This window comes from Hyperoodon ampullatus (genome assembly GCF_949752795.1).
Source record: "Hyperoodon ampullatus genome assembly, chromosome: 7".
Lineage (NCBI taxonomy): Eukaryota > Metazoa > Chordata > Mammalia > Artiodactyla > Ziphiidae > Hyperoodon > Hyperoodon ampullatus.
Window position 1 is genome coordinate 60,466,371 of NC_136920.1, and position 16,927 is coordinate 60,483,297.

General features: G+C 45.1%; 1 protein-coding gene across 4 annotated transcripts in view; it reads left to right on the forward strand.

The window, feature by feature from the left end:
* The window catches only part of CLPB (ClpB family mitochondrial disaggregase), a gene marked incomplete at both ends in the record, with an annotated part of 164,371 nt that overhangs the window by 62,327 nt on the left and 85,117 nt on the right, over positions 1 to 16,927 (forward strand). For 2 of the 4 annotated variants that reach the window (XM_079708851.1, XM_079708848.1), the window contains 2 exons: positions 1,138 to 1,227; positions 15,214 to 15,342. In XM_079708851.1, the coding sequence (XP_079564977.1) occupies positions 1,138 to 1,227; positions 15,214 to 15,342 (219 nt within the window). The remainder of the gene's footprint in view (positions 1 to 1,137; positions 1,228 to 15,213; positions 15,343 to 16,927) is intronic. The other 2 variants (XM_079708849.1, XM_079708850.1) reach the window with 1 other exon arrangement.

Below are 16,927 nucleotides of genomic sequence, written 5' to 3' on the forward strand. Positions count from 1 at the left end.
TTCTCAGAATGGCATCTTCAGAGGCACAGCGGTATCCTGGAGAAAGGTCAGTCTTCAGTGCCAGGAAGTAATGGGTCCTCTAAGCTCTGTCACCAGCTGTGTGATCTTAAGCAAGTGGCTTAAGGTCCTTGAATTTAGGTTTTCTCATCTGTAACATAGGGATAACAATACCCATCTTAAAGGGTTGTTTGGATGACTAGAAGTAAATACATGTAAAGCACAGTAGCATGTGATGAAGAATTTCTGTACGGAGTTGGGTCTTGGATCAGTGTAAGGCAGGAAACCTGCCTTGGAGGTACTGAGCAACTCACCACTCAAGGGGCACTGACAGAGGTTGGCTGTCCGCCCATCAGGGATTTTGTAAAGGGTCATTAGATTATATAGCCTCCAAGGTTCCTGTCAGCCATGTGATTTCTAAGGTTCTAGAAACTTTAGGCTCATCGTCAGAGCAAGTAATGTACTTAGAAGAAGTAGGATTTGAGCTGGGCTTTGGAGAGTGAAGAGGAGGGGGAAAAAAAGAAAAGATTTTCTTAGCAGGGAGCACAGCTTGAGCAAGGCACTTAGAGGGGACACATGGAGGGGAGCTTAAGAGATCACTGCTGCTTCTCTACCAACTCACTCCCTGATCTTGACCACATTCCATTCAGTGCCTTGAGCCCCACCGATGCCCACTCCAGGAGAGTTCCACTTGTGGCTGGCTGATGGGTGGTGGGCCCCAATCCTCAGGTGGAGGAGGCAGTAGATTAGACATAACAGTAAACAAGTCACCCAGTCAGGGATGCTGCTGGCTGCTTGTAAGTAACTGTTATAAACATTGGGTGTCTGGGGCTGTCAGAAATGCAAGTGAGCACTCTGAGCTCCTCCCACATAGACAATTAAAGCAATAAAACACGGCAGAAACGTGGCCAGAGCAGGCTATAAATCAGCTTCTCTTCTCAGCTCCAAGTGGCGGCTGTATAAAGATGAGTTGTGCAGAAGCTGGGTTGGCACAGGGCCCTTCTGGGGGTAGAGGGCCTGGCTTGCCTGGCTGAACCTGCCAAGGCCAACCCCACCAGCCCAGGTGGCCCTCTTCCCACAGCTCCAGGGGCTGCAGGTCCTGACCTGCTCCAGCTGACTTCCCCATCTCTGTGTCTTCAGATGGGGGACAGGATGATGCAAGCTGGTACATCACAAACCAGTGGACAAGTGCCCTGGAGTTCAGGAGATGGCTAGGAGTCCCCGCCAGTGGTAATGGAACTGCTCTCTATAAAATTTCTCCGTCTCCCCAGGACATGCTAAGGAGTAGTCTTACCCTAGCTCATCTGTTCACTATAAGTTAACACCTAGCACCCACTGCATGTCCAGACCTACCCAGGCAAAGCAGAGAGAATCTGCGCCCTTGGAGACCAACTCATAGGGGAGTAATAAGGCTCCCAAGGACGTAAGAATCACCTAGAGAGCTTGTTAAAACACAGATTCCTGCCACACCCCAACTCCCAAGATTCTGATTCAGTATGTCTGGGGTGGGACCTGATATTTTTCATTTCTGCATTTCTAACAGGCTCCCACCCTTGAGTAGACGATCTAGGCTACTTGTGCTTGAACTGCTTTAAAAAAACTCATCTGGACCTTCTCCTCCCTGGAAGAGACCTTTTTTTTTGCCACTTTAAGTTTCATTCCTAGAGCGTCTGTGTGCTTAAGCCATGGTATTATGGGTGTACAGAACACTTAGTAGCTATGACACCTGGAACAATTTTCTGTACCTCTCAGAGGCTGCATCTCCTTATTTGTAAAATAAAGGTTATTGGGAGAGTTAGGGGTAGTATATTTATCCCTAGCCTAAAACCTAGAACATAGAAGGAATTCCATTAATGTAAATTTCTATTTTTATATCATCATCTTTGTCCTCATCATACTCCTATAAAACTTCATTCAGAGTCTCTGTCACAGCCTTCCAAATGCTTTTCAGTGGTAGCAAGCTGTTATCTGCAAAGAACCAAACATTATCTCAGAGTCCAAGGAATGGCTTGGCTATCACCTAACTGTGTGACCTTGGGCAGTTCTCTTTAGCTCTCCAAGCCTTGATTTTCTCATCTGTAGAGAATAATACTTTTTATACCATAGGCTTATTATAAAGATCAAATTGAAGTACTTATGAAATATTTGAGAAAATACAAGGTATCATGCACATATAAGGTATCAGCAAGAATCATAATTAATAACAATAAAGATTGATGACATGACCAAGACAGTGTTTGACAGGGTCCAGTCAGAGGTGCAGATAACAAGGACTATCAGAGCTCAGAGAAGAGAATCTCTGGCTGAAACATCAGGAAGTAAAATGGTATTTGAGCCTCAAAGTATAAGAAGGTTTTATGGAAGGGCCTGCAACTAAGTGTGAATTGGGTGTGATCAGAGAAGGGGTATGTTATGTCCAAAATATTCAGGGGTGGAAAACAGAAAAAAACATATTTCAGGGCAGCAAGTAAACTTGTTAGGGTGAAGCATCTGTACAGCAGAAGATTCATTTTAGAGAGTAATGAGCAGTAAAGGTGCTGCTTTAAAGAGAGTAGACCGGGGCCAAATCAAGATTCTTGGACCTTATCCTTTAGGCAGAGAGGAGTCTTAAAGGTCCTAGAGGAGAAGGTACTGCAGGAACTGATTCCTTCCAGAGTAGAGAAGCAGGGAGAAGTGATAATAATAATAGTAAGATGATGATGATGACGATAGCTACAGCAGCAGGTTATGTTTATTGATACTTACTGTGTGCTCACAGCAACCCTGTGATGTAGGCACTGAAGGAAACTGAGGCAGAGAGATGATGCCAAGTGCCAGCAGAACTGTCTCCTGCCCTTGTAGGAACCCAGCAACCGTATCAGCCTGTATGTGCCCCACATTTAGCTCAGAACCTCTGACTTGTCCGAAGTCTTGGAAGGCTTGGAGATCTGCCAGGCCAAAAGCTGTTTGGGCAAGCTATTATTTTTAATAATGTCCCTGCCTCTTCCTCATCATTGTCGGAGCCTTGTCACACCTTCAGTGCCAGTGGTTCTACATGTCATTTCTCAGCAGTGTCAGCCACTACAGAGTCACTAGGATGGACAATGCACTGTCTATCCATCAGGCCTTTTGGTCAACTTCAAGATTAAGTGTAGCAGCCAGTTAGGTTAATTGTTTCCATCCTTTTAGCCCTCCAAATCTATATATACATTTAACTAGGAGAGGAAGATAGACTAGTTGACATGTTTTATTAAAAAGAATAAATTCGATAGATTTATAAAAATAAGAAAAAAATGGGATGGGGTGTCAAAGAACTAGTCTTATGATTTTTAACTGATTTACATATTTTGTGTATAAATATTTTTCATCAAAAGTTCCAAATCAGGGATGGGTCCCACACACCACACAAAATATATTAGAGACATTTATATGGATAGCAGGAAGGGAGACAGAGGGCTGAAATTTTCCAGGCACCCAGTGATTGATGGGGGCTGAGGCTCCCCCTGACGCTTTATTGAGTTTCCGATGATTATCTCTCACTGAGACATTTTTTACAGATGACGGTCGAGCTGTCACAATGGACCATGGGGGAAAAAAACCCAACAATAATAACACTTTAATCTTTTTACTGCACTGCTCCCTAGTATCTCAGATTCATCTTCCCTGACGCACGCAGTTCATTATCCTGCCCCTCCCTGGATGGGAAATAAAGGAAAATAAATATATATGTAGACACACTTACCCACATACATACACACACACAGAGTATATATAAGAGACCACCCCAGAACCAGAGAGGGGCAGAATTTATTGTTCTTTTTGCAAGTGTTGAGGTTTATTAGTAGAGATGCTGGGTTGGCTTGGAATTGGCTATTAATTACAGCATTTTGTATTTGTTTTTTATTGCGGGTTTTTAACATCTTAAAGAAAAGGCAGAGGAGAGGCAAGCAGGTGTCGAGATGGGGAGCACAGAGGGACCAAGTTTGGCCAACCAAGTAGCATAGCTTGCTGAGAGGCAGAGAGGTCAGACTCCTTCCTCTTGTTGCCAGCCCTGCCCAGAGGATCCCTGGACCTGAAAGAATACTGCTTTGGTTAGGATCAGGGTGGGGGCAGGGGAGTAGGAGAAGGTGAGATCAGGGTAATTATAGGACAGATCAAAGGGACTCTAGATACCTGTGAGCATGTTATTCCCCTGAGAGTTAGGAGAGATGGGAAGTAGTGGAAGTTCGAACAGACTGTGGATGGGTCTGTAGATAACAGAGTAAAAGATAACAGAACAAGTAACAGATTCTTAAGAGTTTGCCCAGCTCTTTGATTTTGATGGTGTGCAGGTGAGACATGGGCTCTGGAAAGCTGTACCTGGGTCTGTGGTCAGAGGAGGGTCCTGGGCCAGAGAGGATGCCACACTGACTGTCTAGGGCCATAGGCAGGGTGAACAACCTATCATCTTAAGGTTCCAGGCCAACCTTCCTGCTCTTCCACTTCTCTTTCTTGGAGTGAGAGAAGATGGACTTGGGATCCCAATGGGAAGGCTGCCCTTGATGTGTCTCCAATAGAGTAAGTGCTAGCCCAGTCTTCTCTTTAATTCATCAAACCTTTCTGAGCTCCTACTACAGAAAGTGCCAGTGCTCATGCTACACTATGATAAGGTATAATAAGGTGAGCCAGGGTCCTGTTCTTAAGGAGAAACCTTCCAGTCTATGGGCAGAGAGCATGGTGTTTGTGAGAACTATTTTTAAGCAGGGTCTAACCCTCCAGCCATAGGCCAGCCTAGATGACCGTTCTCTACATGAAGGTTAAAGAGATCTATAAGACACAGTATCTGTCCTTCAAGAACCTGTTTTCTGCTTGGAGAGACAAGCGTAACATCCATTCACTAAAGAAGTATTTATGGAACACCTGCGATGCTCAAGAGTGTATGCATGAAGCAGTCTGAGAACACAAAAGACTATGTAAGAGAAAATGTTAACTAATTTGATGTGGACTAGACAGTACTAGAATGCAGAGAGGAAAGGGAGATCGGTGAAAACCAGACTTCTTGAGTTGTAAAGAATGGGTAAAACATAGATAAATAAAAGGAAGAAATAGTGAAGCCATGATATCACATAGAGAAGAGAGTAAAAGCCTTGGAGTTGAACAGACTAGCTCAGTCATTGACTACCAGTATGACCTGAAACAAGCTACATAACCTCTCTAAGTGCCAGCTGCTTCATTTAGTAAATAAGAATAATAACAGCCCCATATGATTCTTTCAAGAAAAATAATTGTAAAGTTCCTTGCACAGTACCTGGCACATGGTAAGTGCTCAGTAAATGGAGGCCATTATTTTCTTATTACTTCAAGAGTTTTATATATATATATATGTGTGTGTGTGTGTGTGTGTTAATATGTATATAAATATATTTTTAAATATATTTTTAAATTTTTTGCTGCATTGCACAGCATGTGAGATCATAGTTCCTGAACCAGGGATCGAACCCATGCCCCCTGCAGTGGAAGCACGAATCTCAACCACTGGACCCCCAGTGGTTTCTGCTTGGAGAGACAAGCGTAACATCCATTCACTAAAGAACTTCACTCTTGGGAAGTCCCCCAAGAGTTATATATTTATGTAAGACTCTTAGTCCTGGGATATTAGCCTTCAGAACTCACCTGTGACCCTTCACTGAGTATGAAATGGGCTTCCTTCAGTGAGCCTGACATATTCTTCAGTATTAGTGTAAGAGGTGATTCTGGCCGTGGTTAGAGTGGCATCAAGAAGAGGAAAGGGCACAATAATAAATTTATTACCATTTATTGCATCCTTACTACATCAGGCAATGTGCTCAGTTCTTTACATTTTTTAATGTAATAGTTTTATTGAGATTTAATTTACATACTATACAGTTTACCCATTTAAAGTGCATAATTCAGTGGTTTACAGTGTATTCACAAGATTTGTGCCACCATCACCACAATCAATTTTAGAACATTTTCATCACCCTATAAAGAAACCCCGTACCCATTATCAGTCATTCTCCACGTCTCTCAGCTCTCCCTAGCTCTAGACAACCACTAATCTACTTTCTGTTTCCATAGGTTTGCCCATTCTGGACACTTCATATAAATGGAATCATACAATATGTGATCTTTTGTGGCTGAATTCTTTTTGACTTAGCATGTTTTCAGGATTCATTCAAGTTGTAGCACGTATCAGTACTTCATTCCTTTTTCTTAGCTGAATAATATTCCATTGGTGGCTATACTACATTTAGTTTATCCGTTCATCAATTGAGGGTCATTTCAGTTGTTTCAACTTTTGCTATCATGAATAATGCTGCTGTGAATGTTTGTGTACAAGTTTTTGTGTGAACATAATGTTTTCAGTTTTTTTGGGTTTATATCTAGGAATAGAATTGCTGGGTCATATAGTAACTCTATGTTTAACCTTTTGAGGAACTACCAGACTGTTTTCCAAAGAGGCTGCATCATTTTACATTCCCACTAGCCATGTATGAGGGTTCCAGGTTCTCTGCATCCTCATCAGCATGTATTATTGCCTGTCTTTTTCACTTTAGCCATCCTAGTGGATGTGAAGTGGTATCTCATTGTGGTTTTGATTTGCATTTGATGGCTAATGATGTTGAGCATCTTTTCATGTGCTTTTAGGCCATTATGTGTCTTCTTTGGAGAAATATCTACTCAGATTCTTTGTCCATTTTTTAATTGGATTTGCCATTGAATCTTGTGAGATAGGTGATGATATCTATCTTACAGATGAGAAAACAGATTCTCAGAGATGTTAATTTGATCAAGGTCATACAGTGAGTTTTGCTTACCAGTCTGACTGGCTCTGACCTTTATGCTCTTCCTAATACACAGTGCTGCCTACTGAGGATTCATGGTAGGATCACCAGGGTCATCTCATGGAGGGGGGTCTCCAGCAGGAAGAAAGGAGTTGGAAGTCTATTTGGAGACATTAGGACCAGGTAGGAGAGCCTCTGAAAGTCAAACAGAGGAATATGGATATATTACAGGTTCCAGGACAGCAGAGGACATGTTAATTTAAAAATCGCCATTTCCTAGATGCAGCCATTTCCTGTGCCCTTCACTGTATCACATCATTTCAATTTTCACAACAACCCAATTCAAAGATATTAATGCTTCCATTTTACCAGTGAGCAATTTGAAGTGCAGAGGGATGAAATAATTTTCTAGAGTCACCAGGATTAGAATCCAGGTCTTTCCACCTCAATACTCTGAACTCTTTCCTTTCAGAGATACTTGGTAAAAGATAGATTCTTTTGATGTTATTTGCAGCATTTATAAGATCTTGAGGGCAGAGCCTGTTCATATTGCCATGGCCCAGCCCATGGAAAGTACGTAACACTTTGCTGGATAAACAAGGAAAAAGACTAGAGTATATGGTATAGAAGGACCTAATTCCAGTTGGATTTTGGCAGGGAGAGGAGGTTTGAGTGAGATATTGGATGTCTCCAGTATCCCAAGACTTGGTGTCCTGGGGGCTTTGCTCTAACTTTCTAAACATGGGCCTTGGGAAGAACATTCTGGTGCCTAGACATCCTTGGCTTCCCTAGAGCAGGATCAGGCATTTGGAAGTGGGATGGGTTTGGCCAGCCTTGCATCTTTCTTGTGTTCATGACAAGATTAGAATGGGAAGGACCCTCAGAGACCAGACCCTCAGAGACTAGTCCAGTGCTGCTCAGAGTTTTCTGTGAGGAGCAACACAAAGGGCTTTTTCAACTGTGCATTCCCAGGCCCTGCCTATTGAATCTAAATTGCTGAAGCGAGGGCCCAAGAATCAACTGTTTGTTTGTTTTTTTCCTTACAAGTTACCCATGTGATTCTGTTGCCACTAAAGTTTAAGAGCCACTGATGTGAAAAAACTCCTCTACTTTAAAAATAGGGGATCTGAGGGGCTTCCCTGGTGGTGCAGTGGTTGAGAGTCCGCCTGCCAATGCAGGGGACACGGGTTCATGTCCCAGTCCGGGAAGATCCCACATGCCACAGAGCGGCTGGGCCCGTGAGCCATGGCCGCTGAGCCTGCACGTCCGGAGCCTGTGCTCCGCAACGGGAGAGGCCACAACAGTGAGAGGCCTGCATACCACACACACACAAAAAAATAATAAATAAATAGGGGATCTGGGACATGGAGGGATTGAGATACATGTCAAGTTTAGTGAAAGCCATTTTTGAACCCAGTTCACTTTTCTCCTGGTCTGTTTTGCTGTTCCCCATGCTGCTTAATTCATCAATAAAAACCATTGCCTGCGCATAGCTTTCAGGATAGAGTCCAAACCCCTCTCAGGATCAGGCCTCTGCCTGCCTGGACAACCTCATCTGTGCCCACTGCTCCACCTGCCTTCACTCAGCATTCCAAGTTTTCTGAAGGACTCCCAGTTTCTTGTATGGGCAGGTAATGCAGCCTTCACCCTCTGTCCTTTGCAAGCACCACTTCCTTTCCTGGAACACTCTTCTCCACCTCATCTTCCAGATAGTTTTTCTGGGAGATTCCTCCCCAAGCCACATGACACGCGCCCTGTCTTTGCTGCCATCAGACAGTTTGCACACATGCCTTTCATAGCACTCACTGTGCTGAGGTGCTCAGTAGTGGTGTGCTCCAGGGCAGGGGGTGAATGAAGGCTCCTGTGTGCTCATTGCTGAAGCTGCATGAAATACTGAAGTGATGCTGGGTGAGATACATACAGAAAATGTTATGAACTAGTTTCTGTCATCCATGAGGAAATTAGGGAGTCAAGGGAAATTTTAACACAAGAAAGTATTATAAGAGCCGTTATAAGACAATCAATAAGTAAGTGGTAAATGGATACACACAATCAACATGATAGGCATCCAGGGCAGAGCAGGGAGGAAAGGACTTCCTAGAAGAGGAGGCCTTAAATTGGGTTTAAAGAACAGTTAGGATTTGGAGAGGAAGGAGGGTCCTCCAGGCTGTGGAAGGAAATGAAGAGCCTTGCCCTCCCCAGAGATGGTCTCTTGGTGACCCAGCACAGAGAGTCTCCCTCTTGCCCCATCCCCTGGCTGAAGATAAACACAAAAGGCAGAGCCGACAGTGCCCGCAGAAGTTGAGGCAGCTTGCCGATGCTGGCAGTAGGAATAAGGATTTAATGAGGTGGTAGATACACAACACCTTGTGGGGAGGGAGCTGTGAGCCCAGAGGCTTCTTCCTGGAGACTCTTGGTAAGAATTTAGCTTAGTCCCTGAGCTTCAAGCCAGGTCCGCTGATGCTGGGGTATGTGAGGCTTGAGCCTGTGGGCACTGGCGAAGCTGTGCAATGTGGAGGATGGAGCCAAGCAGGCTCAGGACCTAGTCCTGGTCCACCACCAATTAGCAATCCAAGTTGGGCAGGCCATCCAACCTCTTTACCTCTGTCTCCTCCTCTGTTCAATAGAATAATATTTGACCTATCTGTCCTAGGTTGACCTGGGGTAAGGAAACAATTGCATTGAAGCGCTCTCTAAACCGTAAAGTGCTGCACAAATGTAAGAGGTTATCCTTGTGTTTGTCAGGTTAGTCCTAAAGGTTCCCCCTCATGGAGACATGCTCATGTTTTTAAAGGCACTGCTACACCCTCCATGACATTAGATGGCATAAGTTCCTGGGCGTGGCGGGTAGAGGCTGAGCCTGAGGGAGAGACTTTTAGCTTGGGTTACCTTTCCTCCACACAAGGCAATGATAATAAAGCTTTTGTTATCTGGAGACCACCCATTTTGCCTCACATGCCTTTTTTCAGTCTCCTCCAATAGCCTTAGCAATATGAGGACAGAAGCCATGTCTGATTCACTTCTGCATCCGCAGTGCCTACCCCAGGGGAGAAAACAGCATTACTAAATGTTTGTGGTAATGTTTTTAAAAATCTGTTATCAGAATTTATTCTCATAATACTTAAATATTTAGTATTCCTTAAATCATTGCTTGTCATGCCCATTTTACAGATAGAAGAACTTAGTAAGTGGCAGAGCTAAGATTCAGGACTGTGTGACTCCTTTACCTTAAATTACTGTTTCTTATTGCTAGAGGCAGTGGTTTGTTTTGTTTTGTTTAGTTTTGTTCTGCAGTTTCAGCAGTGCTGAGTAGTGGCCAGGCTGTAGGAAGGGCTTTGGGGACAACTTTCACCTCTGCTAACTCCTTGGCACTGCTAAGTGCAGGGAATCCTGCACAGTGTACGTCAGGTGCACACCTGCCACGGCACTCAGACTGACCCTGGCCACAGCACCATGCCATAGACTTTGCAACATCAAAAGGCAGAGGTGGGAGCAGAAGGATAACAAGGTAATGCTTTGTCATTCTTCCTGTGGCCACAAGGGTGAAGGGACAGGAATGGCTGGCCTGGAGGGGAAACAGGAGCCTGAGCCCATCTCCCCCTGTGCTGGAGACAGGCTGGTAGATGTCTTTGGGAAGGGGATGGTTCACTGGCTGAGGACCAGCTGTAAACACTGGGCCTCAAAAGACCACCGTGGTGGCCAGCTGGTGAAACAGCCTTGGATGAGTCACTTCAGCTTCTGTGGGTTTGCTTCTGCTTTCTCTGTGAGAGCAAGTAAGAACATGAGGGTGCATGCTGCACACACCTCCTTTCCACCTTTAGTCTTTTTTTTTTTTTTTTTTGGATAGAGAAGAGTATGAGATCTAATGATCTGGGGGTTTCAGCAAGATATCCTGGGTCAGGGCTTCTAAAACTGGGCGATGAGGGGAGAAGAGCTTACTGTTAAGAGCATGAAATGGGCCTAGCTGACCTGGACTGGGTCCTAGCTCCACCGGTGACTGACTGTGGCACCCTGCTGAACTTCAGCTTCCCCATCTATAAAATGGGGAGAGTGAACTTCCACCTCACAGGGTCATTCTGAAATTAATAAGTAAATGAAGTGCTTTACAGATTGTTATGCACAACTCAGTTCCAAAGAGTGTTCCATGGAACACCAGTACTGCAGGATTTTAACAAGGGTTGGGTGGAAAGAGGCAGTCAGACATAAAACTGCTGAGTAACGCCAAATTAAACAGATGGTTCTTACTCAGAACTGTGCCTTTTGGAGGGGAAAAGTGCATGCAGGGTTCCCCACACCTCTTTTCACAGAGAGAATACACTTTTGGAAGCACAAGACTAGACAATAAGGATAATAGCTGACATTGACTAAGAGGTACTGTTAGGCCCTGTTCCAAGCCCCTTTACTCACAGTGTCTCATTCAATCCTTACAATATCCCATGAGAGGGCACTGTTATCATCTCTGCGTACAGGTAAAGAAACTTGGCATGGAGAGGTTAGGTGAGTTACCCAAGATTACACAGTCAGTAAATTCAGAACTGGGACCCAAACACAAGTGGTCTGGCTCCAGAGCTCACTTATTTAACAGCTGCACTCTACTTCCTCTACTAAATACTGCTGGCTGGCATTATTATTATTATTCCAAAAACAAGATAATATTAGGGCCTTATTTATGTATTAGGTATGCATTTGCTGATTCAACAAGTATCTGTTAAGCACATGTTTATGGTCATACACCATACTGGGCACTGGGATACAACTGTGGGGAAGACAGTCACGCTTCCTGTCCTCATTGCGCTTTTGGTCTAGTGGGGAACGTAGTCAAGTAAACAGATGATTGCAATGGAGTGGGTAATAAACACCATAATTGGGAGGTGCCTGAAGTGCTAGGGAAGCTCTTGGGAGGAGTAACTACCTCAAACTCAGCAAGAATCACTAGAGGAAGTGACTTCTAATCAGAGGCCTAAAAGTGAATTGGAGTTAGTCAGCTGAAGGCATGGGAGATGGGGAAATGTTCCAGGCTGTGGAATAGTATTTGCAAAAGCCAAGAGGCAAGAAAGAGCATTAGGAAGGGGATGGTAAGTGATGAGACCTCAGAGGGGAGCAGGGGCCCTCTTCATGGACATTCCTTATTAGCTGGGCTGTGACACTGCCACTCTGCTGATGTTTGTCCCTGAACCAAATAGACCAGCTGTGTCCCTTGAGTTCATCTACTTTTTTATGGTAGGCACCCTGTGTGTAGCTCTATCTTGCACTCGTGAAACAGTGTTATAATTTGTCCATTCAGTGGTCTGATTCTTGCATTAGACTGTTAACTTCTTAGAGTCAAGAAGTGTGTCTTATTAGTATATCTCCAGAAGCTACCACCATGCATTGGTGTTCATTAATGATATATTTTGAATGAATGATATATTTTCTTTGTAAAAGGGATTATACCCTTCCGGCTTTCTTGAACCAGCTATCACTTTTCGTCAGGTTCATCATTATATCTAGCAGTTAATGTCCTATGTGGCAATTCAGTGGTGCCCTAGGGGCTCTTGAGGCACTGTATTCTGTGGCTTCCTCTTTCAGCTTTATATTGTGCTGTTCTTTTCCCTCCCTGCCTGGTCAGCACTTGATTGTAATCAGCATACTTGATTCTGAAGACTTCTCCCTAGCCTTCTAGTTTGCTTCTTCTAATCTGCAGTGGGCTGGAAACAAGATCCCTTACCATGGGGCTTCCCTGGTGGCGCAGTGGTTGAGAGTCCGCCTGCCGATGCAGGGGACGCGGGTTCGTGCCCCAGTCCGGGAGGATCCCACGTGCCGCGGAGCGGCTGGGCCCGTGAGCCATGGCCGCTGGGCCTGCGCGTCCGGAGCCTTTGCTCCGCAACGGGAGAGGCCACAGCAGTGAGAGGCCCGCGTACCGGAAAAAAAAAAAAAAAAAAAAAAAAAGAAGATCCCTTACCATGATTTGATGAGACTGTTCATGACCAAGAGTTAATCTCTGAGTTAGATCCTAAAGGGCTCTTATGAGAAAAATGCAGATGCCATTGCACAACGGACTTACACGTTAGCTAATCGGAGGCCTTCTTCCTATTTTCCCTGCTCCAGGAAAGATAACACTCCAGGGGTGGGGGTCATCAGTCAGGAGAGCCTCTGTCTGGTACAGAAAGTGTGGTCTGTTCTCCAGTTACACACTCCAACAACTTCATTTTGACCAAACATTTGAAATGCTTCCACCTAAGTAAGCTTATCCGGTATTAACTACAAACCTCAGGCTGATCTCTGTTGGGGCAAGTTCCATAGAGAGTGTGCTGGCACCTTCACTTGAGCAGGGAAAGAAGAGGGAGTAGGAGCCAAGGCTGGGACCAGAACATCTGGGCTCTGGGCTCTGATTCCCTCATTTGCAAAATGAGAGTGACAGCATGATATGATGGGAAAAAAGGGTGAGGACTCAGATTAGACCTGGGTTCTAATCCTCACTTAACCACTTATTAGCTCTATGATCTCTGTGCTTTAGCTTCCATCTATAAAATGGGAATTATAATACCTACTATATAAGGTAGTTAGGAGAATTAAATAGATTGTGTGAAATGACCATGTCAGCCACAGAGTAGAGGAAGGTCAGTAAGTGAAATCTATTAGGATTAGGAAGAGGCATGATAGTCTTCTGGCTTTTGGGACTTTTAATAGCAAGTTCAGTTTTGTAGGAGGGGAAAATGCATAGATTTCATTCCAAGACAGCTTGGAAAAGAATGGTTTCAGAATTGTCTGGTGCTTTTGACTGCATAGGCAAGGTTATGAATTACACGCCTTTATCCAGTGGGAGGTAGGAGGAGCCTGCCCTCTGTAGGCCCTGTGCCCTGGACTCGGGGAGGAGTGGGTACAGGTAGGTAGGATCCAAATTCCTCCTCCAATGAACTAAGCTCAGGAGGGAACATAAGGCAAGAACTCCAATAATTTCTGCATGAGGCAGAAAGAAACCCCATCACCTAAGCAGCATAGATATCATTCCACGGGGGCTTGGTTCCCAAGGGAGGGCCCAGAGGTTGGGTAGCCTTCCAACTATTGTCCAGACTGGGACCATTCAGGACAACAAGCATAAGTCATGACTGTCCCCGGTGAACAAGGACATGTGTGGTCACCTAACCTAGAGTGATGCAACTGGTTTTAGGTTCTTTTGTATCAATTTGGAGAGAGAGAGTCACTAATATTAGCACTAGAGTGAGCCTGGGGGTTTTTGGTTCTTTGACACATGAAATGCTTATTCTTCCTACCTTCAAAAACAAATGTTCACAGTACATTTATTAAGGGAAAAAAAGCAGATTACAAAATTGCAATGTAGTAAATTCCAGTTTTGTAGGATATATATGCAGGTATAGCTATACCTATAGATATAGATGTAGATATTGATATAGATATCAGAGGACATATACCAAAATACTAAATGCAGTTTCTCAAGTTGCAGAGATAATGATGCTTTTTCTTCTTTGTACTTTCAAATTTTTAATGGCTTTTATAAATTTTAAAAGTTCTTTTCGAAACATTAAATATTCACTATATTGTAGACATCTTCAGAGCACAGAGGAGGTTTGTTACTGTTCTGCTAAGAACAGCCTCTGTCTCTTTCCTGACTTGTCCCATGTCTTTTTTTTTTTTATGGCTGCATTTGGTCTTCGCTGCCGTGCATGGGCTTTCTCTAGTTGCAGTGAGCAGGGGCTACCCTTCGTTGCAGTGCACGGGCTTCTCATTGCAGTGGCTTCTCCCGTTGCAGAGCACGGGCTCTAGGCGCGCAGGCTTCAGTAGTTGCAGCACGCAGACTCAGTACTTGTGGCTCGCGGGCTCCAGAGCCATGGGCTCAGTAGTTGCGGTGCACGGGCCCAGCTGCTCTGCGGCATGTGTGATCTTCCCAGACCAGGGCTCGAACCCGTGTCCCCTGCATTGGTAGGCGGATTCTTAACCACTGCGCCACCAGGGAAGTCCCTTGTCCCGAGTCTTACCCTAGCCTTCTTTTCTTCACCTGGATAAATTCTCTTCACCTGGATAACTTCTCTTCACCCTTCAAGACTGTCATCTTTTGAGATCCTCTCCATGCCCAAATTGAGCTAAGCTCCCTTCTGGCTTTCTATATCATCCCGTTATACCTATAATGGCATTTATCTCAAACAATACTGTAAACATCTGTCTACTGTCTGCCTCCTTTGTCAGATTAGGTCAGGGACCATGTCTGATTCATTTCCGTGTCCCCAAGTGAATCCTATCAACATAATGGGTGTCAGTAAACATTTGTGGATGGGCTCTGTTTTACCTCCTCTTTCCCAGCACAGATGGCCAGGCACATAGTAGGTGCCATTATATGTTTAGTAAGTAGGTAGATGAGTGAATGAGGGAATTAAAATGCCAAGAGAAAGAAGAAGAGGTTGGCAGCTCATGGCATTTGTTGCTAACGGAAGGGTTTGTGTTGCTGTCCCTCTAGTCCTGGTTACCCGAGAGGATGACTTCAACAACCGGCTGAACAACCGTGCCAGCTTCAAGGGCTGCACAGCCCTGCACTATGCTGTCCTTGCCGACGACTACCGCACCGTCAAGGAGCTGCTTGATGGAGGTGAGATCATGGGTGAATGGGGGGTGCGGGGGGGTGACAAGGAAAGAGAGTAAGGACTTATCAACCTCTCTACCCTGGAAATGCCATGCTTCCCCAGAGCCTTGTTACCCTCTTAGAGCTGGAAATGCCTCGAGGGTGCCTGCACTTCATGAGAGTGGCCGTGTGCATGTGTGATTTGCCCTCACGTGGCTGGAGTGTGTTCTTTGCCTGTGATTGTGTGATGTACCATGCCATCCTGTCTGTCTGCACATGCTCTGAGAGTTTTCTTGATTGTTGCTCTCCCCCAAAGTGTCCTCTCTTCTCCCCTGTGACCTCCAGAGCAGGGCTGGTGGACCAAGGGGGAGACCCTTTAAATCTCTACTAACTCCAGTCTCAAAGACATCTTCCTTGATCCCACCTCCACCCTAGTCTAAATTAGGCTCCTTCCGTTACTCTGGGTCATGGTACCCTACTCTTTTCTGTCATCACACTTGTTGCAATCTGGAATTGTTTTTTTGTGTTCAGTAGCCTTTTCTCTAACCTGACTCTGAGCTCCCTGAAAGCAGAGGCAAGAACCATGGCTGATTCATTCCCAGCACCTGGTAAAGTACCTGGCACACAGTAAGCACTCAGTAAATCTTTGTTGAATGATTGAATACCCTTCCTTTAGAGAGCATTGATTTAATTGGAGGGATAATACGTACCATGCCCAGACTCAGGCTAGTCTGGTCCTGTCCAGGCCTGCTACAGAGTTACCTGCCACCCTGCCAGATGCCTCCCACGCAGTCACTTTCCCTCATCCCACTCCAGCCTCTCCTTGGAATAGGGAGGGAAGCATCTTGCCAGGATGTGTGGTGCCCAGGCCCCAGAGTGAGTATGGCATTGACTCCCTGTTTATGCCCTCACTTACACTTCTTAAAGGTTTAGGGACCCTCTCTTGGGCCTGGACGCCAGGGTATTCCTTGTCAGTGGTCATTCTTCATAGAACCTGGGAGCTAGAAGGATCCTCAGAAGTCCTCTGGGTTACCCTGATTGCCTGACTTCTCTTCTCCTGGCAGAAACCTCTCCAACAGCTGGCTGACTGGCATTTCCTTGGATTGTCTCAGGGACTCAGGGAATCCTACTTCTTCCCTAGGAGTCCATTCCATTTTAGTTCTTCTCTGAATGGTTGAAATAGATTCTTTTAAATGAGGTGTGATTTTCTTCTCTGTATCTTCTGCCACCTGTCCTTTGCAGCCAATCACTTTTTCAAAACCCAGTCTTCAGTGAAAGTTCTTTCAGTCCCAGAGCCTTTGCCTCCCTGGCCCAACCTCCCCAGATCATTTTCTAGTCCTTGTCATGTGATTGGACTGGAAGGATTTCACAGTAACCCTCAAATCCTGCCACCTTCCATCAGCCCCAGCCACACTCACTTAAGACTCAGGCCTGGCCCATATCCCCAGCCTACAAGGGACCTACCTGCCCCAGAGTAGCTAGAGTGTGCCTTGGTCTGGGGCATGTACATTGTGAGGGGCAGGACTGCTCACAGATGTGGTGACAGCGCCTGGGATGACTGATGCTTCTGGAGCAAGAACTCATTGCTCTCAGAAGCAGAGACTTAGAAAAC